We start from the raw sequence: 24,135 nt of genomic DNA, 5'->3' as shown, positions 1-24,135 counted from the left end.
TTGAACTCAAAGAAAATTTATATCATATTTTTTAACAAAAAACACTAGCAAAAAATTGTTGCGTTTTGTTTTTAATAGACAAAATAAATTAATACCCATGGGGACTCAATTAGAGACTTTTATTAGAGATTTTTATTATCTTATATCAAGTCAAGATTGAGTTTTACAATCAATAAAAAAATTTTCTTGCATTGAAAAATCATTAATAATTAAATTTAAATCAATTATTATCAAAGAATCGCGCACGTGAATGCTATCGTCTCACTCTGTCAATGTAAGTTACATCGCTTCAGATTTTTTATTACTTTTGTTGCATAACTAATGCTAGTATTTGCGAAAATAATATAAAAAATAAATTGCAGAAAAATATTTTATTGGTATTAACTTTTACTGAATATAAATTGGAACGTACGTGTACAGGCAGAGACAAAATAGAGGATTTTATCTATGAATAAAAGCGTCCATTTTCTGAGTATGATAAGTTTTGACGTCTTAGAAAGCAAGCAATGCAAAGGTGGTTTTTAAGTATTTTAGTAAGAGCGCAAGTGTAGAATAAGAAAAAAAGTATTTTTTTAATGTATAAAATGTCCAAGTCGTGACATTATTTTTGTTAATATTATACATAATTTAATAACTATAATTGTTAGATCTGCTATGACAAGGTCTATTACAAAACATTACTAATGAAAGACTAGTTGGTCGTTTTGTTTGTCTCAGGTTAGGTAAACTAGTTAACCGATGATATTCCATGATTTATTGGTAAAGAATAATAAGTTTAAGTGGAAATGGTTCGAGGTTAGTAAAATTTGTAATATTAAGTACATCGGCGGTTGAGAATTAGTGGATAAAATCCTAAACATATTTTCATTGTGTACCCTCTTCACATAACTTCAAATGTTAACCACATGTTAACGTTGGTCTACCTCTTTTTCCCATAATTTATAAAATTTTGTTCTTGGCTTAGCCCGTAATGTGTTAATAAAGATATTGTGGTTATGGCGGCAAATTATAGACAAATCATCAACTCAAGACAAATCTTAAAAAAGTTTTATAGGAGTCGTTTTAAATTTTCTTTTAGAAATGTATGATTTATATTCTGTATAATTCACTCACATTTTAACTAAAATACATAAAGAATTAGTTTTAACAAGTAATTGATCAGTATTTCAGCCTCTGTCTATGGTGAAGGTCTATGTCCATGGCCAAACATCCCTTATAGGATTTTTAATAAGATAATAATATTTTAGAAAGTTTGTAATTTTCAGCCCACAGCTTAGTGACTCGCACTCAAGAGGCTGTCAAAACGCCTCACCGTATTGAACTATGTGAAGAGAAGTTGGCAAGACCTGTACGCAATTATAGAAAGCGCAGGTATTGTGCAGATGTTATATTATTAATTGAATTTGTAATACGTTCAAATCTGTCAATTCTTAATTATTGTGTTTATAGAATTATTGCTGCCTCACCGAAAAGGACTGAAAATAAAGGCTTTCTGACTGATGCACCTTTGAAGAAGATTCCTGAAAAGTCTAAGCCACTGAAGAGCAGCAATAATAGTTTTGTCAACATGACAAATGGCAATACAATACGATCTCGTGCCTCAAGAGCTGCAGCCAAAGCTAATGAAAGTCATAAACTAACTGAGTATTTCAAAGAAGAAAAAAGCCCCAGAGCGGAACCAACACCTGCATTACTAGCTATTAATAAGACTGTTAAAGTAGAAACAAAACCTGTCAATGGACAAACAAATCATAAATTAACAGAATATTTTCCAGTAAGACGTAGTGTTAGGAAAACATCAAAATGTGTAATGGCAGAGAAAATGCGAGACTTAGAAAAAGCTGTAAGAGAACAAAGGGAAGATGGCTTGCAGGTAAATTTAATAATTATGAAGTATGAGATAATATAGAAAACATAGCAATGTTCACCTATAATTTTTAAAAATCAGACTCCTTTCTTAAAAAAAATGCTTTTCTGCTTAGGTTATTATTTGGTTAGATTGATTATTATAGGGATCTTTTTCTGTCCACAAAGGGATAATTACATATCAAAGTTTTATAACTATTAGAGTTGTAATTTGAAAATATGCATTTCTCATGAACACCCTCAACTGCCATGTGAGTGGAATTTCGTAAAATCTGTTCTTGGCTGATCTCTACTTATTAAGAGAAATATTGCTACTAAATTTCAAGTCTCTAAGTTTTATGGTTTTAGAGATTTTGTAATGAGATGGGCACCAAGCTAAAAATCTATTTTATATGTATACATTTTAAGTGTTTTAATATTTTAGACCATAGTAACTAAGTAGAAGCTTGTCACTCAACATTGGTATATACAAAATATAAGATAGGTAGATAGGTAGGGTAGGTAGATAGGCATTGCAGAAAACAAATACACATTAAAAAAATAAAGCAATTCTTCCTTTAACTTTATATAATATAAATATTCATTTGTTTTAATTATAAGTGAACATTTGCTGTGTGAAATTGTTCATTTTAAAGAATTTTTTACATCATGAATTTTCTTTTAATTCAAAATAATCAACAAGAATCAACAATTAAAATTTGGAAAAAGGTAGGTCTTTTTTGTTTAATTACACCATAGGACATTTCAAAGTTAACTATTAATATTTCCTGAAATTGTGTGATTAAAAATTAAATGGTTTGCAGGAAATTCATTGTTTCGTTGGCTGCTATATGGCACATCCTTTAGAAACCACATGTGTGGTTTACATATCTGTCCCCTGTGTATGATTTTTGCAGGACTGTAAATGTTGAAATTAGAATATAGAAATTAATTTAATATAAAAGTTAAAATTTTTATTTAATATAAAAGTTTAATAGACTTTAAGCCAGAATTTTATGAAGAAGCAGGGTAGTTAACCAAAGAAAATTAATTAAAATTTGTATGTCATGTTAACATGAAAATGTAAAAAAAAATAGAAAGTAAAGATTTGTTGTTATTGTGCAAACAAACATAATTTTTTTTAAAAGAAATAATTTTATATTTTGTGGATTTTCCTTTTTAATTGCTATTTAGTTATTAAATCATTCTTGGTCCTGTGCTATTTGACTACCCTCTATATCTTTTGTTTTTCATATGTTTTCTTCATGTCCTGTGTAATAGTGATAGCTGTATAATAACTATGCATACATACCCGGATACTTTTAGAGTTGTATAATAAAAGATATTTATGCACTACCTAATCAAAAGCCAGGTACCATCAGTTTAGTTGTCTTATATAGTCTCAGTTTTGTTTCTGGTTTTGTTGGTTCTTTATTATTTGCTTCAATTTTGCCTAATTTTGTCTTGATATTAATTTATGCTGCTGATAAAATTTTGCATACAACTCTCTTTTTACACACCCTATAAAATGTCTCTAATTCTAATTTTGACAGTATCTTACAAAAACTTATCTAAAAATAATTCAAAATTTGAATTTTTAAGTTGTGTAATTATGGATTGAATTTTCATTGTACAGTAATTATTTTTTTGGTAACAAAATTGAATCTGCTTTTTTTATAAATACTTATTTAATACGCCTTTACTTATTATACCTTTTTTTTGGGAACGGCGCGTTTTTTTTATTGAAAAAAGTTTATTTTTTTCATCTTGCACGATTTTTTTAAAGTGGAATATATGACCAAATTTACCCCATGTCGCATGCATTTTTATATACGAAGTTTTGCACGCTTTTTTCATGAAAGTATCTGTAGTGTAAAAAAGAATTGGGTGTAAATATATATGTGGGATATATATTTAATCTTATTCTCATTTAAAAACAGGTAGCATATTTTGATGCGAAAGGTCGCGGTGTAATAGCTACGCGAGCATTTGGACGTGGACAGTTTGTTGTTGAGTATGCGGGCGAGCTCGTGGGCGTCGCAGAGGCTCGAGAACGTGAACAACGCTACGCACAGGATCCAGAAGCCGGCTGTTACATGTACTACTTCAGGCATGGCGACCAACAGTATTGGTGAGATGGTTTTAAACAATTTTTTAAAGAGTCAATTAATAATTCATCATTTCAGCCAGAGGACGTTCACCGCTGGACGCTAGCCTCTCCATTAGATTTCTAATAAGTCCAGTTGGAAGCAGCCTGCATCTAGACTTCAGACAACCTTAATAAGGACATCTGTTTATTTTCCGGCCGATCCAGACTTCAGCTAGTGAGCATAGTGTATTATTCTATTCGGGCCAAGCTAAACTCAGGAAATCAATCAATTGAATTTTACATTGTAAAGTCTATATAAAATGTGCAGTGTACAAATAATACAGAAAATAAAAAGGAGTTACTTTTTCTATGTATTTTTAGACACACTGCAATTTGTTTGATAGTTTCATTAAGTGACTTCCAATTAACATTATACAGAGCTTTTGGGTGACCCCCAAGTTTCAAATGGTTCAGTGAAAGAATACTAACTGGTGAGCTGCATGTTCTATATAGAAATACTTGAGTTGTCTCATGGCATTTATCGTGTTAGATCCCAGCGGTTATATGTGTCCTTCTACTTCAACTTTCTAACCTGCTTGGCTATGTTAGTCACTTTTTTCGTCTTTGGATCTCCTCACTCCTAATTCGACCTCGGAGAAGAATTCCGAACATCTGATAAAATCGATTTTCTTTGTGGTCTCTGGGGAGCTACGGCTCGAGCTGTTACATACTAGAATGTCACAGGACTGCAAAAGGAATCGTAATTTTATCTCTGTATCAATTAAATAATTTCAGTATCGACGCAACGGCGGAAACTGGCCGTCTGGGGCGGTTAGTGAACCACTCACGTAACGGCAACCTCCTGACTAAGGCAGTATGGGTGGACGGACCGAGGCTCGTACTTCTTGCAGCTCATGACATAGCCCCAGGAGATGAACTTACATATGACTATGGGGACCGTTCCCGGGAATCCCTTAGACATCATCCATGGCTTGCACTTTGACGTGGGTAAAGTGTTTTCTGCTACTAATTATTGTAAAATATAAGATTATTGATAATAGGTAAATATGATGGTTATCATCTTAATCTTCCGATTTGCCTTTGGATCCTCAACTGCTTACGTACTACGTTTTTGGCAAATGAACATGTGTACCTGAGAGTAAATAATACTACTCAAAACAACAGGGTGCTTGACAAACTTATTTCAGTTAAACAAATTTTGCATTTGATTTAACCATGATTATAAACTGCTTTTGATGTATGTTTAAAGATTGTGCCTTAACTCTAAATTTTAGAGAATTGTTACAGATTAAAATACACCTATATTGCTTGCACCAATAAATTTTTCATTTTAGTTTCAGTATGGTTTGTACAATAAATATTACTTTGAATGTTTAGCTATGATTATTTGGACCTTCTCCATGAATTAAATGTTGAAACAATATTAAAATACTAGTTTTCGCTTGACAATAGTATTGTATATTATAAAATAGCATATTAACATAATATTCTTTTGCAGGTGTCGCTCTGGGAATCTCAATTGGACCCCCTAACGTTATATCATAACATTAACTTATCATGAAATTTATTTAGTAATAATTGTTATGGTTTTGAACAAAAGTATTTATTTTTAAATTGTAAAACAAGTGGCCTAACATTATTATTTAATCTTAATGCTGTTATTGCTTGAAAAATTAACTTTGCGGACATGATCAATTCTACCTTAAGGAAATTGAATATTCACAAATAATAGTGATAACATTTTGAAAGTAGCAAATGTGATATCTGGCAAAAGTCATATTTAGGAAAAGCATATTAAAATTGATCTATTCAAGATTTAACGAATGTATTTGATTAAATACCAAATTGTTGAGTTCATAAAATTAATATGTTCTGTGCCTATGATTCAGAATGTATTTATCAAAAATTTCATAAATACTGAACTAATATATTACAGCAATTTTGTTATACATTCATAATGTCTTTCTAGGGGTAGTGATGTAAATTAATTTGTCTTACGAAAAATGTGTCCTGCAAACAAGCAAAGAGGCATAATATAGACAAGATATATAAAATCCAATATTAGATTTCTTAACACAAACATTACTGTTAGTCTATTGTGTTGATATTACAATTTCAGTTTGTTTGTGCTACAAAAAGAGACAAAATATTCTTGTTGTTGTGTACATACCCAATTTTACCATGAAAGCAAATTATGATCATTTTAAAGAATTTTTTAAGAGCATCAATGAATTCCTAATATGAAATTGATTTATGTCTTAGCATCACTGCCTGCTTTTGGGGCACTTTTTGATATCTCAATCTCTCGAAATAGTATTTGTATAAAAAGTTTACATAAAACTATGCTGTATAAATTTCAATTATTGCATACTAAAGTCAATGAAATTTAATACCGCTTTATATTTAAATGTTGTCAATATTGTCTGTGGTTGATATATAAACAAAGCAATAAACACCAGATGAGGCAGTCCATAAACTCATATGGTTATTTGTAAGCTGTTGATGAATTGTAAGCATGTTTGCGCACAACTTTATTTTTCTCTATAAAAAATAAGCTGGGTTTTTAGACATAAAGTAATATATGTCCATATTTTATTAGTAGTTATTATGTATACTGATATTAGTAACATTAACATGTTTGATGTTTTAACTTGTTTAAATTAAGGTAAGACAAGCATATTGACATGATTTTTATCATTAACAAATAATATTTAAAATCACTAACTGTAGAACGCAAACTCGAATAGCTTATTTGTAATCTTGTGTATATTTTTAGTGAATTTGAATGATTGTTGTAAGAGTCGCTCATGGGTGGTACATTCATGTTGGTTTAATACAACGTTAATACAAAAACAACATGATTAGAGAATGTTTTTACATCAATTGTCAAGTCTGCCCACCGATATGAGATCAAAACTCAAATACAATTCATTTTCGCTCAGGAATGAGGTTGTAATATTTCATCATTGTTTTAAATTTATCATTCGTAAAAGCCTTTAATTATACATTCACTTTTTATAAGTGATATTTAAAGGAAGAATTAAAAAAAAAACTTGCTATAAAAATCTCTAGTTCATTGAGTCCATTTGCAAGTCTATGTTGATAAACATATGTGAAAAAAAATTTAGCAGTGTTTTAAAAAAATGTTCGTTTGAGCATTCTCGGTATAAACTTAAAAATGGACAAACTTTATTTTAACTCAATATTATAATTAGTGTAAAGTGGTGTATGGAAAGAGGTATTGAAAAAACTATGTTAATTTAATTAGACTTTTTTTTTAAAACGAAATGTTTATCCATTGTGCCAATCGAAAATTATCAAAATAATACAATAATGTTCCTTTAGATTTTTTTTTAAATGTTAAGTATATGAAATAAAACTATTTAACATTAACATTTATACTAAGAATGCTCACGAATTATTGTAGGATAGTATTTAAAGTTGATACATTTTTATATGTTGGTATATATTTTTAGAATAAGCTGCTTGTGGATTTGCAGTGATCACCAAATAAAAATAATATATGAATAGTAAACATTGTTAATGAAATGGAATAAAAAACATGTTTGTCCATTGTTAAAGCTTATGATATAATAATAGTTTATAGATACAAATTATAAAAATAAGTAAAAAGGATGTAGTTTGCTAAATCATAGCGTCGTAATCTATTTTCAAAGTATAGTTTAAATTGTATTGACTGATTAATCTTCCTCGTATTATTAGAAAATTTAAACGTTTGCGCTTATCTTCGGTAATAACTTTCAGGTAATGTTGTTGCTGAATCTTAGAATAATTACATGTGTCGTTTAACATCGGTTAATATTTAATCTGCACAATTTTTCAATGTAAATTGAGGAGTTATATAGATGTACCGACCGAGTTAAGCAACGATTTTTTTTTTCTTTTCTAGTTCCTAAATCCTTAAACTAAGGCATCACATGAGTTCTAACAGCTTAATGACTATATACAAATGGTTAAAGGTGTAATATTAAGACTTGTGTAAAAAATTACACATGTATCAATTAAGTTAATACATTAAATAGAGAATTAATGCATTGTGTGCTTTGCATTTTGTTAAAAGAAGTAGAAAGATATTGTATTGTTGTATATCACGTTTTTATCTTTACTCAATGTTCGATAGTGTTTGCACGTTTTTTAGTTCCGTTTACCTCCAAAGGTTGTCGCACACGTAGTTTTTTTAAAGAAGAAATCGAGTCAAAATTTTTTAATGTATAATATCCACTTCGTACTACACATCGAGTTAAAAGTGTAGTAATAAAATTTATTTAACGGTATATTTCCAAAACGCTTACGATATATTCATAGAAAAGAAATAAAATAGTGCCTTAAAATGCTTAGATATAGCTAAATCATTATCCCATGGGCTGTATGTACGAAAAGTTTTAAGTGTGCGACAATCTCAATATAATAAATAAATTTAGAGTAAAATCGTCACAGCAATATTTACTAATTATAAAGGTTGTACGTCTTGTTCTGTTTAATTGTTGGTTGCGCTAAATAACCCAATTAATTCTTTTATTAAGAAAAGGCGTCAATTTGCTTTAAATTGAGTGTAGGTGAAAGACACCAATATTGTTAAAACGAATTTTGTATCCTCCATCAGGTTCACAAGATATATCTATTTTTGTAACCAAAGCAATGTTTAGTTTTTTTATCAGAATTTTTGCAATCGTTTATATCTATTGTTACATTTTGATAACGAAACGAAAATAAATAGCCGTAGTACTTTTTAACAATGGCAACAGTATTGCAATAGGCTATCTCCTATGTAGACTCCTAACGAGACTTAATAATTTATTTTCAAACAAGGGCTGCCATGCACTGCCCTCATAGTTAAGTAGTAGTGATGAGAGTTGCGTGAAATAAAACCCTTCATATTTTTTTGCGTTTTATTTGATTCGTTATGCATATTATAAATGAATAAATTTAACGCCTCAAAGGTGACTTTATAGCGACGCTGTCACAAGTCCGCACCGATATAATCGCGAAACGCGACGAATCAGTAACCATCGTTATTTTTTCGCGATATAGTGCATTGGCATCGCTATTATGGTGCGTTGCAACCAACGTGGTAGTACATATGTTATTATTATAAAAAAAAAACCTATTAAATTGAGTTTTTTTGAATTATGAAAAATTAAGTTTCTCTTAGATCAAAACTGATAGGCGGCATGGGAAGGCCCCAATTAGGTGGACCGATGATAAAGTTTAGGTTGCGACAAGTCCATGGATGAGATCAGACTGACAAGCCCGTTCATATTGGCGAGCTAAGACCGTGTTAATGGCGTTTTCTTTTTTAATTAAAAGAACTACTAATTTTCAATGTATGCCATTTATTTTATAAGACTTACATTCGCATAACTGACTTAGTTAATAAATTATTATTTAGTTTATAGGATCTTTTAAGCAACAGCTACATTGTGATGCATCTTGAGATAGTACAGCTGTGCCTGAGACTCGAGCTCTTGAAGTGAACGCACTACTGGCGCCATCTGCGATACGTGATCCTAAAATGTTAAAATTAACCATTATTAAAAAGAGGAAATATTTTTTTATGTAATTTAACAGACCAATCAATAAAGTTATGGCTCGTCATAATTATTAATTTGAATTTATAATTAAATAAAGTAAGTGTATAAGCAAGGACGCCACTGTGACAAAATAGTGTTTCTTTTGCATAACTTATTAAAGTTGAATACGTACTTGATAGCCAGTGCCAACTTGCTTTCGCTTTTCTCCATAAACGACTTTACCGTCAAACTCGTTACAAGGTACTTTCATATCACGTTCAACTTGTTGAATGGTTATGTTTAAATGATCTTCAATGTCGGCCAGATACTGAAAAGGCGTTCAAAATTTATTCAAGTAGACATTTACATGCACTTTGGAACTGTCGATTATTTTAACATTAGACTCTTAATGCTGATTTGCTAAGAAACTGCCAGAATCGCAATAGTTGATCTTGTAAAATTATATTTAACATTTTTTTTAATGTTCCAGATATTTCGATTGGAATAAGACTTATTTAATAGTATGCTTTTAATTAACAAGAATCAATAACAACACTACATATATATATATACACACACATTAAAGTCAACTATAAAGTAAAAGCTTTCTGTAGATAGTGCTAAAAATCAAACAATAAGTCTTAATAACAACACTAATCAATTAGTGTATATTGCTGTTGCAAAGCTGTTTGTTTTGCTAGGTAATGTGGTATAATATTATTATTTATTAATAATATTATTATTAATTTTGTTTTGTATTATATGGTGTATAAATTTATGTATGTTTATAATTTTTAGAACTCAGCGTACTTTGTCCTATTAGTTATATATATTATAAATATTGTGAATGTTGTTCAAACCTACTAACAAGCAGGAGCTATAGGTTTTCAAATATTATTAAGCGTAATAGTTAATTTAATGCCATTTTAAAACATCGGTTTTTGGTGTGCTTTTCTTAATAAATAAATATAGGAAATAACTATACCTGTGGTTCATTATACCACATGCAGCATCCCTTCGGCCTGTCGTCAATTAGATTTGTATTCCAGCAGTTACGACCTCGCGAATGGCACCACTCCCCGTGATACCACACCTGGGTGGGTAATCAAAAAGTTCAATATAAATAAAAATGCACCGCCAAATTTGTTGCTAAGAATAATATTTTTAATATTTTTGTTAAGGCATGTGGAAGGTTCTTGCGGCAAGAAATTGTTAAAGCAACATAGGTAAATCCTCCACTAGTTAGATCAAGACAGCGTAAGTCATATCATCATAGAGATCGAGGTAGACCTGTGCCTTGGAGTGGGCGTCTGTGAGTTGATATGTTAATTTTGAATCTCAATAAAACTACTCTCAACTGGACCTAGCCCTGCGGATTACAAAATAAAAGTGGCAGTGATCATTTAGTACACCAACCATAAGCTGTTGACGCCTTAATAAAAGTACTTTTACAGGTAAACAGACCTTGTTAAGATAGTCTGAAATAATAGATGTACATGTTGCTATAGCCTATTGCAAACATTACCTTCTCTGGCACAGTAGAGACAAGGCTGATGGCAAGTCCCATTCGTTCAGCGCGTCCTACGCGACCAATGCGATGCACATAGTTGGACTTCTCGTCTGGCAGGGTTACATTGATCACTGAAAGGATTAATTATTTCATTCATTAATGTCAGCCAACAAACATTCACTACAAGGCATATATTAAAGATCGCCATGGTGACCATATCCTGCGACTTTCCGAAACCTTCACTATGTCGTTGATCCACCTAATGGGAGGCTTACCCCCGCCGTGTCTAGAGGCTCGTGGTCGCCAACCGAGAACTTTCCGACCCCGTTGTGATGAGTGACGTGTGATATGCTTTGCCCACTGCCATTTCAGACGAGTAATTCTTCGAACTAGGACGATGGTTTTTGGTTCACACAGCACACAGAACAGATGGCTAGATCGGCAAGCGTCGACCCTTGCTAGAGTCATATGAAAACGCTGGATATGCCGTTCCCAATCTTGTTGGAAATCTATGGAGGCGGCCTTTGTACAACATTGGACGTCCAACAAAATAACGATTTATGTGTAACATATGTCTAATCAATGTTTACTCATATTAAATATTGTAAAATTGTAGGAAAATATATGTGTATATATGTACGTGTTTATAAGTAATTATATGTTCATATAACTAATCAACTTTTATGTAACATTTAGGCACCTAAATACTGATTATCTATGCATGATTTTAGGTTGATTGGCAGAGAATGCTTATAAGACATTAAGCCCGCCATTACAGAAATTGTAAAAACCGTGAATAAATAATTGTAATAATAAAATACTGACTGAAAGGCAATCCTGAGATATCAATGCCTCTAGCCGCCACGTCGGTACAAATGAGGAACTTGACTTGAGCTTGTTTGAACTTCTCCAAGTTAGCCTTCCTCTCGGCAGGTTTGCGGTCCCCGTGCAAGCACACGCACGAGAACTCGTTACCGAAGCTGCGTAAGTAACGCTCCAGGTTGTCGCAATCCAGTTTAGTGCGGCAGAAAATAATCGCCCTGCGAATTAAAAAAAAATATTTTAACGATTACATATATTTTAATACTTATTTAAATATTCTAATACTTTTTCATCTATATCATCATTATTTCAGTCATATGAAGTTGCTGGACATAGAACTGTCTCACAGTTTTCCAAAGGGACCTTCTTTCGACGGTCTTAACAAGGTCGTCTGACCACCTGGTGGGTGAACGTCTCACGCTGTGTGACAGTCCGTGCACTATTTGTAGTTATTCTTCTCCTTTTCTCAAAGATTGTCACGATGATGACAGGTCTTGCGCTGCCCGCATTCAATAACTTTCCGCAACAAGGTCTTGCAGTAGGTATCTGACATGGATGAATGAATGAATGATGGATAAGACCAGAGACCGCTCTAGTTTTGTTACAGCTTTCTCAATTCTATGCCTGTTTATAGCGTATAATAGCCGGTCAAGTTATTTGTCTCGATCTGCCGATGTCATTCGACATTTGTCTTGATATTATAGAATTGTTTTTTTTGTTTTCACAAATGTAGTTTAAAAGTTAAGTTGTTAAATGAATTTTGAAACTAAACGTCGTTTTATATATTCCATCGTAATGAGAAGCCGCTAAAGTTCTAATCTATCAATCTAAAAATTACTTTACTCAGAAATCTCGACTCAGGCCTATACATCAATTCCACCTGATCGTATAGAAAGATGCTGGAGTGAAATGACTAAGCTCAAGCGTAGTACCAGTTGTCGGAAGTCAAAACAAAATTAAAAAAACTGAAATGGCAATGGACTGAGCATATCTACAGAGGCTTAGAAAAAGTGGAGTTGAACAATCATGGTACCCCAGGAATGGGAAAAGAAACAGAGGCTGGCAATTAATACGATGGGAGGGTGAAATAAAAATGACAGCAGGAAGTTTATGGTCAAAATTGGCACAAAACAATGGAATGGAAGGAGACGGACGAGACCTTTGCCAACAACAGGCGAACAGAAGAAAGTTGACTGTATTTATTTATAGTAAATCAATTTACACACAAAAAGTTCACATATACAATTCAACAAAATTTTAATGTTATTTTCTGTATAAAGGCTTATATAGTACCAGCTGTCACTCGAAACATTTTAATTTCGATTTGTTGTATTTTTATTTCTGTTTAAAGGTACTGAAAGAGACCGATCAGCTTGATTGATTGCTAGCAGTGGCGTAGCTAGGGGGTGGCGAGCGGGGCGGCCGCACCAGGCACCACAAGCAGAGGGGGGCACCAAAGTTGAAAATAATTTTTTTGAATTTTTTTTTTTGAATGATGAATAATGAAATGTTAAAAGAAAAATGAAAACCATAATTTAAAGTAAATAACATAAAAATAATATCGAATTTTAATATTTTTGTGCTAAAAAAGTTGTTAAATAATATGAACATTAAAAAAAGTAAACGGGTTGCTAATTATAATTTACACAGTGTTTAAGCCTTTCATTCACAAAACAAATAGTGTTTTTTAAAAGGGCCCTAAATCACAAAACACATATCTGTGTTCAGGAAATGTACAAGAAGATATATATGTGTTCGACATTTAAGGACATGATCCTCTCGCTCAATGTATAAACCACAAAGATGGGTTTATAAAGGGTTCAAAAAATTTTTGAAACACATTATTGTTTTATACAAAAAGGGTGAGGATCATGTCCCTTTAAGAAAAAATAATTATTTTGATTTCTTTAATATTTTAAAGAAAAAAACGAAATTGAGCTTCGGATTTTTTGCTATTTTATGGGCAAAAAATAAAAAAATTGTACCAAAATGTGAAAAATATATAATAAGAATTTAGACTCTTTAGGGGGGGGGGGGCACCAAGCCCCAATATGCCCCAGGCCCCAAATACCATAGCTACGCTACTGATCGCTATTGTCGGATTATAAGTGTAATGGGTATAATAATATATAATAATCATCACTCGTTGTAAACAGAGTGATACTATTGGTTCTTTACGTCCTAAATGGAAATGGACCAAGTGGCACCTTAGTAGATAGTCTTTTATAGCAGTTCTACCATCGAAGCGCAAGAAGGCTGAGTTACTGCTAAATAGGTTGCTTTTATCAGACTTTATTTAACACAAATAAAAATTGTAAGGCACAATTTGATAATTTTTTGTAATCTATCTGATGCTAGTTCCTTTTGTAAACTAAATACATGTGTATTGACAAGTAAAATTTATCTTACCTGTCCATTTTATGTTCTCTTATTGCACGAACACAATATTCTCCTTTTAAAATCTTGACGGCCTCGGACAGGGTTTCCGGTGTGGTGTTGCCGCCGCGCACATTGTCCTTCGCGTGGACGCCGTCCGTTTGTATTGGCCTGGTTGTAAATATTTAACATTAAATTAATTTAAGTAATCAATAAAGTAGCACTAGGTGGAGCACATCCAGCAGTTGATAGCTGTTGAAGATGAAAGGTTCTCGTTGATGATCGGTAGACGAAGTGAGTCCCCCCCACTAGGTGGACCGGCGACATAGTTGTGGTCGCGGAAAGTCGCTAAACGTGGGCAGCGGAAGACCGATCATCGTGGCCATCAATGAGGGAGGTCTTAGCCTGCAGTGGGCGTCTATCGTTTAAAAAAGTCTGAAAGTGAAAGGCGGCGAAAATTTAATTATGAATATTTAACCACTTTTGTATGAGCGTTAGCTATAGTCAGTAGTAGTAAAAAAACCTTGACATGGTTGATTGACATTATCTGGCTTACATGATTACCAGTTCTAAAAATGTTAGAGTTGGGAGAAGTAGTGGTGGAAGAAAGTCCAGAAACAATGCTAAATATAATGTAATCTTTGTATCCAATCTAATCCTTTTTTCAGTATTGTCTAACACAGCCACCGGTACAAAAACTTTTTTAGCTTTAATAAAACAAACTAAACACTCGATAAAAGAAAGTTTAGTCTATTTAAAAAACAAAGTGAAAATGTGTAATATTTAAAATGTTTCTTAAGCACAAATAATGTTGCCTTAATAAATATTATTACTTGCGCACTGTTTCCCATGAGCGGTCCTTTTGTGGGTCAACGTTCACTACCACGTGATGCACGGTCTCTGGAACCGCATCCTCTCCCTTCAGGTCGACCCACGTAGGGAAATGCATCAGTTTTTCCTAGTTGCATAGAGAATGAATAAGTATGTATGTAATGAATAAGTTTAAATTATATTTTTCCTCAACTTAATTCGACTTTAATACAAAGGGCTAATCACATTAATAAGACAACCTTTTCATCTAGATAGTTCATCAGATGGCCACTGGACAGACATCTTTATTAGGGTCTTGAAGACGTCTAGGGTTTGGAAGACGCTAGATGCTAGCCGTCTCCATCTGGGTCCATTAGAAATTTATGGGAGAGGCCTATGTGCAGCAGTGAACATATGGCTGAAATAATAATAATAATATACACAGTAATGTGTTATGCTTAATTTTAAATTTTATTGTAATAACTTTAGATTTTTAAGTGACCTCTAAGCAGTCGGCTAATTCTTTCTATTCTTTAATTTCAGTAAATCATCCTTAGTAGGAATCAAAGTGCTTTTACCTAGATTTGTTTTCTATTACATCTTATGTACACTATGTGCATGTGTTAATAATCTTAACTCAATAAAAAATAAGTAATTTAATGACAAAATATAAAAAATCTTACTCAGACCCTATTAAGTTGATATTATAAACTTATTTAAAAACCTATTTAAAATTGTTTATATTTGTTAACATCTTTTTATCTATTATACATTTTCTGACATATATAGTGAATGTCAAAATTAAAAGTGAATTCATACCGCCATTTTCTTAACTTCAAACGCGTGAAGTGTTGCAGAACACACCACCATCTGAAGGCGCCGGCCATCTGTGGTTATTTTTGGTATTTGACGATGCAAGCGTTCAATAAGTTCTCCATATCCCGCCTTCAACAAACCATCTGCTTCATCCAGAACAAAGAATCTGCAGTGTGTTAGAGCTAGGTAACCTGGAAACAGAAAATTAGCATTGTTAATGACACTGACAGGAGGCTCCCCACTAAATAAAGCAATGACATAGTGAAGGTGGATATGGCAGTGCAATACTATTGATCATGGAGATCTTTAGGTGACGCCTATATCTTGCAATGGGCATCTATTGACTGACATGATGATGATGATTTCTGGCATATAATTAACATAATTGTATTTCTCCAACAAGCACATGTTGGTCATACATGTTAATAGTATTTTTTTATAGTTCGCCCTACATTGCATGGGGAGGGACATTACAGTTTCCGCTTAAAATATTTTGTTTAATTTTGTACATATATGTTCTACATGTTAATACTTTGATATAATTTTGTTGTCATATACATAATTCTTACCTCCTTGAATGAGATCTTCGAGTCTTCCCGGCGTACCCACAACAATATCAATACCTGCATTGAGTTGATTTATTTGGTCTTTCACATTAACGCCACCAACTACAAGCAACTCCCTTATTTTAGGATTGTCCAAGTGTTTTTTGAATTTCGTAATTTGATTACATGTTTGTTCGGCTAACTCTCGTGACGGCTAAAACATGGCGAGATACATTTATGTTAATTAATTTGTGTGTAATTACAATGAATTATTTTTTGATAAAAAATTTACAAGTTAAGATTTATATAGAAAAAAACAGGTATTAATAAGGAGCCATTTATAAATACATGCTCCTTCAAGACAAGAAACATTGACAAACACCTTTAAAATACTTCAATAACAATAATTGATATCTCAGAGTATAATATATTGAATGTATTTGTACATACTATTTATTAATCCAAGAAATTATTAATTTGTTTTTTTTTTTTAAATTTCAGATCATTTTTGCAGGATTACACATTATTTCAAGCCCTTGTCCCTCTTAGAGGGCGGAGGACAATGAATGGGAATGAGATTAAGAAAAGTGAAATAATAAGTGGCATATATTATGAACAGTCCCACTGTTATGCATATGATCTTGTAATTCAAAACCCTGGAAAGCATTACATTGTTTCAAAAAAATTATAATGTGTAATAAATATTTATAGAAATTTAAAATTACGATGAACTAAGGTGAATCAAACTAGTTTTTTTATCATTCATATTTTCTTTCATTGACAAAAGTTGTTTATATTATATATTGTCATTAACAGCTTCGAAAATGACCATATTGAGGAGTGTAGCTTGATGCCTGTCTTAAGGGGAACTCACAAAGGCACTTTATTTATTTGACTGGACAAAGGTCACTAAGCAAAAGCTTGACTTTAAGTAAAAAACTTTCTTCAGGGTGGTAGACCAAGGGTACCTTGCTGCTTTTATCAAATTTTTCACTGATTAATTATACAAATTATAAATGTCATAGTAATTTCAAAATGAATCATACCTCAATGATGATGGCTTGGGGAGCATTATTAACTGGCTTGCTTTCAGCAGCAGCGCTTGCCGACACTATATTATGTTTTACATTCTCTTTTGGTGCTTGGCAAATTGCAACATAGTCTTTTGGTGGTGCAAACTACAAAAAAATAATTGTAACTGTCAATTAATACCATTGTTATCTCATACCTGTCTTTAGTGTAAAGACAAGAGTTAATAATTTACCTTAAAAGGCATAGTACCAAAGTTAAAGCTCATTTCAGCATTCTTTAACACCACTGCAGGAAAATAACAGTCCGATTTACGTGATTGATCTAGTTTAAATGCAACACCAAGATCTTCACCATTCTTTGAGAACCGAATTTCTCCATTGTTGAGATTTAACATACAGCCTGTAACAAATATTGATTTAAACATTTTATACATAATATTATAAATCATCTTTGACTTAACTCATTTATCTAAGTTATTTTGATATAATTTTATTATACTGTTTATTATCTGTCTGTCTGTGCCACCAAAATTAATTTTATATTTATTTTACAAGGAGCTGTGGTGGCTATTTTTGACTGAAGAAATAAATATCCTCTGAGAGAAATTTTCATTTTATCATTTTTATTAATATGCCAAAATTGATTTAATTTTTATAAAAATAGTGACAAACACATGATAAATACAAGTTGGAAAAATAAATTCTAACATCTCATTTTAAAAAGTTAACAATTTATCCATGGGTCTGACTGTACACATATATAATAAAATATCACAAAATATAGACTTTCTTTTTCTCAGTTTAATATCTTCAATTAAAAGTATAATTAAGAAGATCTTATTATAGCATTCAAGAGATTTTACTTGATAAAATCTATTGAAAATTAATCAAAGATTTGTACTTAACATATTTTATATATTTTGGCTGCAAAAAAAGGTAATCAATTTAGACACACTTGAATTTTTTTTTAATTATTATAACTACATAGATGAACTTTTCTGTTTTAATAAAAGGAAATTTGAAAATATTTACCTATTACATCATTTTTTCCAAATGCTCCTCCATAATCATCAAACTGTTTAGCATTTGATTTTTTTCCAGTTCCACCATATCCAAAACCCAGTCTGTCAGTACCAAGATCCAGTCTTGCCTTTAATAAATGTACATTTAATTATCATCGTGATGAAAGACTTAGAAATTCATGAACCATTTCTTAAACATGAATCAAAAACTTCATTAAAGTTCCTCCAAAAATAATTATTGTAATATTATTTCATATAAAAAGACATGATTGGTTATATCAATTAATAATATGAGAGATATATAGAGAGCAATATGTTATTAATTATCAGAAATAATTTAATTTGGGCAACATCTATGTTTCCTTTGATTTATAAGCTATTTCATGAATCACCAATAGCTATGTAAAAAGCTAAAATGTCAATGTAATTAAATTAAACTGTTGTGCAATATAATTTTCATTTACTATTGCATAACATCCAATTCAAGTTATATAAACTTCTTTCTAAAATGTCAAGTTCAGCTCAAGAAGTAAAGAAGTTGAATCCATAACAAATTCACACAAATTTATAAAAAATAAGTTTAAAACTAAAATAAAATTTTTTGTTTAGTTATAATATATGTATTAATACTTTTATATATATTTTTACTCAAGCTGTAAGATTTATATTGTTGAATTATAAATTCTTTGAAAGTTTCATATCAGTTTACTTATAGCTTGTATTAATTTAAATGAATATACTAATGAGGTTTAGTTGGTACACATAAATGTAGTAATAAACTTACTGCCTGTGTAGACCAGCCAATACGACACAGACCTTCATCTGTTACTGTAGCTTCATAGTAATATGCACCTTTGGAGTGCACACCCTTAGTAGTTCTGCAGCCGTGCCAATCTTTCGAATCACGAGATTGGCATCTCAAACCATCTGGTGTTACGGCTAAAGCTTCTGTTCTATCGAAAAACGACAACGTCCATTCTAGGGACGTTTGCTGTATTACTTTACTAGTTTTTCCTTCTTGAATATCTTTTAATGTTTCCCATACGATTTGTAAGATAGGCAAACAAAAAGCGCCGGTTTTTCCGCTGCCGGTTTCAGCGGCCATAAGGACATCGCCGCCTCCCAAGATTAAAGGTATTGCTTCGGCTTGAACATCTGTAGGTAACATCCAATCCATTTCGTCGATCGCTTTCCCCAATTCAGGAAGTACACCAAATTCCTCGAACGCCGTCATTTTGTTCAAAAATAATATAATTACAGAAAATTGAGTATTTGATCTAAAACGATTTGAACTGTTATTCAGAACGTCAATATGTCATGAACACCAGCCGCCATTATCCAGATTCCTAAAATCCCATTAACTTAGATTAAATTGAATTTTTTTTTCTAAATAGATTTATTATTGATAATCTATTTAAAATTCGTATAATATATTTAGATAAATTATAATCTTATATACAAACGGCTTTAGCTCAAATAAACTGTACTTTTGTAATTAAAAGACAAAATGTTATAAAAAGGGAAATAATAAATCATACGAAATAAGGTTAAGGGCCATTATAAAGCTATATTTTCCTAGCTTATGAAACATATTATAAAAATCTATTTTGTAAATAATTTTTAAATTATTTGATACCACATAAAAAATTCTAGGAATTCTTTTCAGAGCTCAGCTTGGTTAACCAGTCACTAAAACAAAGCTCTTAGGTTGTATTCAACAATATGTAAAGATATTGAAATGTGAAACTCAATTACTGTTTTGTTCTCTTTTTTGTACAGCTAATGTTATGTCCATATCGTGTAATCTCCATCAACCATCCATGTTATAGTATCTGTATAAAGAAGTAACAGAGAAAATGATTAGATTCTCTTCACTCTACTTCTACTACTACTCATGCTTTTGCTAGATTGCGAGCTTCTAAAAATGACTGTCTGCTAATATGAATAATAACAGGTAAGAAAATTACACCAAGCCTATTGCATGAGGCTCAGTAAGATCACAATTCTGTGCCGTAATTTATCATTGGTAATACACATTGGTCATAGATCTTCGTATTTAGGCACTGTATTATTAATTACATATTTAAAAATGATGTTGAACTACTTTTGATACTATGGATAAATAAATAACTCATTATGGAATTCAATTGTAAATATTTCAGTCCATTTTGAGTTCCATAATTTCTGACATAATATATGTATTTGATTTATACTGTTCCTTAAACACGGTTACAATTATTGATTTTTTTATATTTAATTTGTTGACATTTTCAGACAAATCAAACTTAATAGCATTTGTTATCACTTTAGAAACCATCGGATAAATAAGTAACTAGATTTTTTTCAATTTTTAAACTGTACTTTATTATGAATAATGAGGAATATCTAAAATAAAATCTATATCATAGATGTTGATATAAATTTTACTTGAAAGAATTAAGTAAAGTCTTTTCAACACCTTATAGAATTATTTTAATCTACCATAGGGTAGAAATGACAGTCGTTTAAAATTTGTCACCTGTCGTTTTGACATGCTGGATGTAATTGAGGTTACATCATGTTTGTCCAAATTTTTAAATAACATCATTATAGATACGATACATTTTATGTATAATATAAAATGGATATCAGTCTACTAAATTCAGAAACTTCGACGTCTAGAAAATTATCATCTAAAGGGAAATATTTAATATATGGAACAGGTGGGCTAGCAATCGGGGTTAGTCTTGTATGTATACCTTTTGTATCCCCAGCACTTAGAAAAGTATGTTTACCTTATGTACCGGCTACAACAGAGCAATTGGCTGGAGTTACAAAGGCTTTGGTTGGTCGTAGTGGAAGATTGTTAGATGTAGGATCTGGCGACGGTAGAATAGTATTTACTGCTGCCAAATTAGGATTTCAAGCGGAAGGAGTTGAACTGAACTCTATACTTGTTTATTATTCAAGAATCTCTGCTTTATTGAATAAGCATCAGAATACAAAATTTTACAGGAAAAATCTATGGACATTTAATCTTGAACCATACAATAATGTAGTTATTTTTGGTGTTGAACAGATGATGCAAGATTTTGAAAATAAATTATTACAAGAAGCAAGTAGTGGAACTGTTGTAGTTGCTTGTAGATTTCCATTGCCAAATATGACACCAATAGAGACAATAGGGCATGGAGTTGATACAGTATGGAAATATAAAATAGAAAAAGAAAAGATTTAATAAACTGTTTTAATACTTAAAATTAACAAATTATAATAAATTATTTTAAAACCTTCCACTTCTTTTTCTCCCTGTATACTTTGTGTCAGGTTTAGTTTCTTTGCCTTGTTTTCGCCTTCGTTCCTTCTTTTCCAAGAGCCAAGCTTTAGTATTTTTAAGGGGTTTACCTCTGGCGCGTTTTGAAGCTTCGCGTTTTTCATATTTTATTTGAAGGCTGTCCTCTTCATCTACACCTACAAAGTTTAACATTATAGTTGCTTTAACGAATTACTGAGATGCAGCTTTTATAATTCTGGAGAGAATGATTCTTATCATTGACTAGTCTAAATGTGAATCTATAAATTAGATGTTTCACAAGAATCACCTCACAAGATATAATTTAGTAGGAATTATGCATATTACTTTTTATCTCAAAGAATGTGTAAGCATTATTAAATTGTGGCTAAGGACAGCATACTTTTTCAGTAAAATCATTGTGAAAATGCTGAGTCGAGATTGCATATCCTAGATTCTTTGTAGTATTTGAATATTGAGAAGTGTGTTTTCAATAAAAAAAAACACTACTGCACTAAAATACTAAGCATAAGCCTAATCATCATTGCTCTATTAATTCCATAAACGAATTAGCCAACCCCTCAAAAACTTTTAGGTTCTTTGATAGTTTAAAATGTGGTGGATAGAATGTTAAAGAATAAACACAAAAGATGCCAATGTCACTTGGATCAATATAGTAGTCCCTTAAGCAATAATGATTTTTCTGTAATTGGTGTCTAATACACCTTTTTTAGAACATAATAATTTTGAAAATTTACCCAAGGCCTTGGGCAAAGGTGCAGACCCCCCAGTCATAAGCACCAAAAAGAACTTCTTTGCTTTAGCTGAATTTGGATAATCCACAACAACACCTCCATAGAAACCTGCTTTCATTGCCTGTGATGTTAGAAGTTCTAGCTGGCTCTCATTTTCTGGGTAGAATTGGAACACAGCTCTTGCTGATCTTGACTGAAAGCAACAGTTACATAAAAAAAAAATAAGAAATAATAGGATATTGTTGAAGCTTAATTCAAAAATATAATACTATTTAGATTTTATAATATTTAAAAATTAAACAATCTTGCTTTCAAAAATCTTGAAAATTTTTAAAGATTTTCTTTAGCCAGCAAGATCAAAGCTCCATTATTTAATAATTTTGTTGTACATCATAAATATTGTAAATATTGTTATTGGTGTGTAAGAATTTTTAATTGTTACAATGCTCAAGCGTTCTATTTTAATGCATTTATTGCAGGTGTACTTTTATAAATAAATAAATTTGAAAATAATTACCAGTGATGCATACAGTGAACTAAAGAATTTATAAAGTCTTTTAACTGGCTGATGAAATTTCTTGTCTGCATTGAATAGCCATTGTAATGCTGACACAGAAACAGCACCATCAAAACTTCCTGGTTTAAATGGAACACCATCACCCATATCAGCAAGTACTAAGTCGCCTTCAGTTTCACGCTCTAAAGCCACATCTGAAATAAAAGCACACTAATACAATTATCAACAATAATAAGGTTGTAGAAAGTTGCTGGGAGTAAGTATTGCAAGATCAGTTACAATTGTAATCTTTGAGGAAGGACTATGCCTTCCAGTGGGCGTCTATCGACTCATATCAGTCGATAGACGCCGATGATGATGATGACGAATATAAATGTTATAGTTTATGATAGAACAAAGAAGAAAGAGAACACATGGTTAAATGACTTTACCTAACATAGCAGGAGATATGTCAAGACCAATCCATAAATGCCCATTTTCTTCCAACACCGTGCCTGATAGACCAGAACCACATCCTATGTCTAACAACAGACAAGGTGTATCCTCGGGTAAGACTAATAGTTCTATACATCGCTCTGTCATTTGTGCTTGTATGTCGATAATCCGAGAGCTAAAAAAGATTTGCATACAATTAATAAAGTTTATTCATTAATAATTGCATAAATATTTAGGCTTGGAAACTCACTTTTGTGTATATTTTCTAGCTTCATCTTCATTATAAAACTGAAAACAAAAAAACTATTACAACGCAAAAATTTCATAAATTTAGAGTAAAAAAAAAGTAACGTACAAGTTCAGGAGGAGCCTGATGTTCTGGTCTTTTGGACATGACTTTTCTTTGTATCTACAAACTTATGATCCAAAAATAAATTAAACATAACCCTAAAATCAACACATCCACCAGCAACGAAAATAACGGCTACTGTCAATGTCAAAGTCTTTAAGATATTTTATTGTTTTTTTTTTGACATTTTATTGTTGTGGCACCCTCTATAATTACTGCAAGTATTTACATATGTTATCAAAATCGTTTATCAATTTAAAACAGTAAGTTGTACGGGGACGTTACTTTTTCAATTATTTAGTAATTTTTCAGCCACTTTTACACCGATCGCCAATGTTTTCCTTCGGGGTCCGAATGTGTTACAAATTTTCCCGATAACAGCAATCGATC

At 31.6% G+C, this 24,135-nt stretch overlaps 4 protein-coding genes across 5 annotated transcripts; 2 read left to right on the top strand and 2 right to left on the bottom strand.

Annotated features, from left to right (window-relative positions):
• Positions 1-505: 505 nt before the first annotated feature.
• Positions 506-8,856, top strand: Set8 (SET domain containing 8). Of its 2 annotated transcripts, none has more exons than XM_068767239.1 (6): positions 506-795; positions 1,266-1,371; positions 1,450-1,873; positions 3,786-3,976; positions 4,730-4,938; positions 5,454-8,856. In XM_068767239.1, exons 1-5 carry the CDS (start codon positions 786-788, stop codon positions 4,935-4,937), a joined length of 939 nt encoding a protein of 312 aa, XP_068623340.1. In that variant the 5' UTR covers positions 506-785; the 3' UTR covers position 4,938; positions 5,454-8,856. The 2 variants fall into 2 exon arrangements, with proteins under 2 accessions (XP_068623340.1, XP_068623338.1); XM_068767237.1 differs by having other exon boundaries at positions 507-795; positions 4,730-4,942.
• A 251-nt stretch (positions 8,857-9,107) lies between these two features.
• Positions 9,108-19,735, bottom strand: Ddx1 (ATP-dependent RNA helicase Ddx1). The gene is made up of 13 exons (XM_068767304.1): positions 19,203-19,735; positions 18,429-18,546; positions 17,630-17,796; positions 17,412-17,543; positions 16,390-16,579; positions 15,824-16,011; positions 15,028-15,152; positions 14,228-14,365; positions 11,822-12,036; positions 11,012-11,127; positions 10,472-10,579; positions 9,680-9,814; positions 9,108-9,483 (listed from the first exon to the last, which is right to left on the bottom strand). Exons 1-13 carry the CDS (start codon positions 19,650-19,652, stop codon positions 9,379-9,381), a joined length of 2,187 nt encoding a protein of 728 aa, XP_068623405.1. The 5' UTR covers positions 19,653-19,735; the 3' UTR covers positions 9,108-9,378.
• Positions 19,736-20,966: 1,231 nt separating this feature from the next.
• LOC137924092 (ATP synthase subunit C lysine N-methyltransferase) lies at positions 20,967-21,656 on the top strand. Its single transcript, XM_068767412.1, has one exon. It carries the CDS (start codon positions 21,039-21,041, stop codon positions 21,633-21,635), a length of 597 nt encoding a protein of 198 aa, XP_068623513.1. The 5' UTR covers positions 20,967-21,038; the 3' UTR covers positions 21,636-21,656.
• On the bottom strand, positions 21,651-23,898 carry LOC137924090 (18S rRNA (guanine-N(7))-methyltransferase). Its single transcript, XM_068767411.1, has 6 exons — positions 23,752-23,898; positions 23,647-23,684; positions 23,393-23,571; positions 22,962-23,155; positions 22,448-22,637; positions 21,651-21,868 (listed from the first exon to the last, which is right to left on the bottom strand). Exons 1-6 carry the CDS (start codon positions 23,788-23,790, stop codon positions 21,681-21,683), a joined length of 828 nt encoding a protein of 275 aa, XP_068623512.1. The 5' UTR covers positions 23,791-23,898; the 3' UTR covers positions 21,651-21,680.
• Between the last annotated feature and the right edge of the window lie 237 nt (positions 23,899-24,135).

Source organism: Battus philenor, unplaced genomic scaffold (genome assembly GCF_028537555.1).
Source record: "Battus philenor isolate CCGP_79_NKW_IND1 unplaced genomic scaffold, ilBatPhil1.0.hap1 SCAF_23, whole genome shotgun sequence".
NCBI classification, from domain to species: Eukaryota; Metazoa; Arthropoda; class Insecta; order Lepidoptera; family Papilionidae; genus Battus; species Battus philenor.
This window is presented reverse-complemented; position numbering and strand designations above follow the sequence as displayed.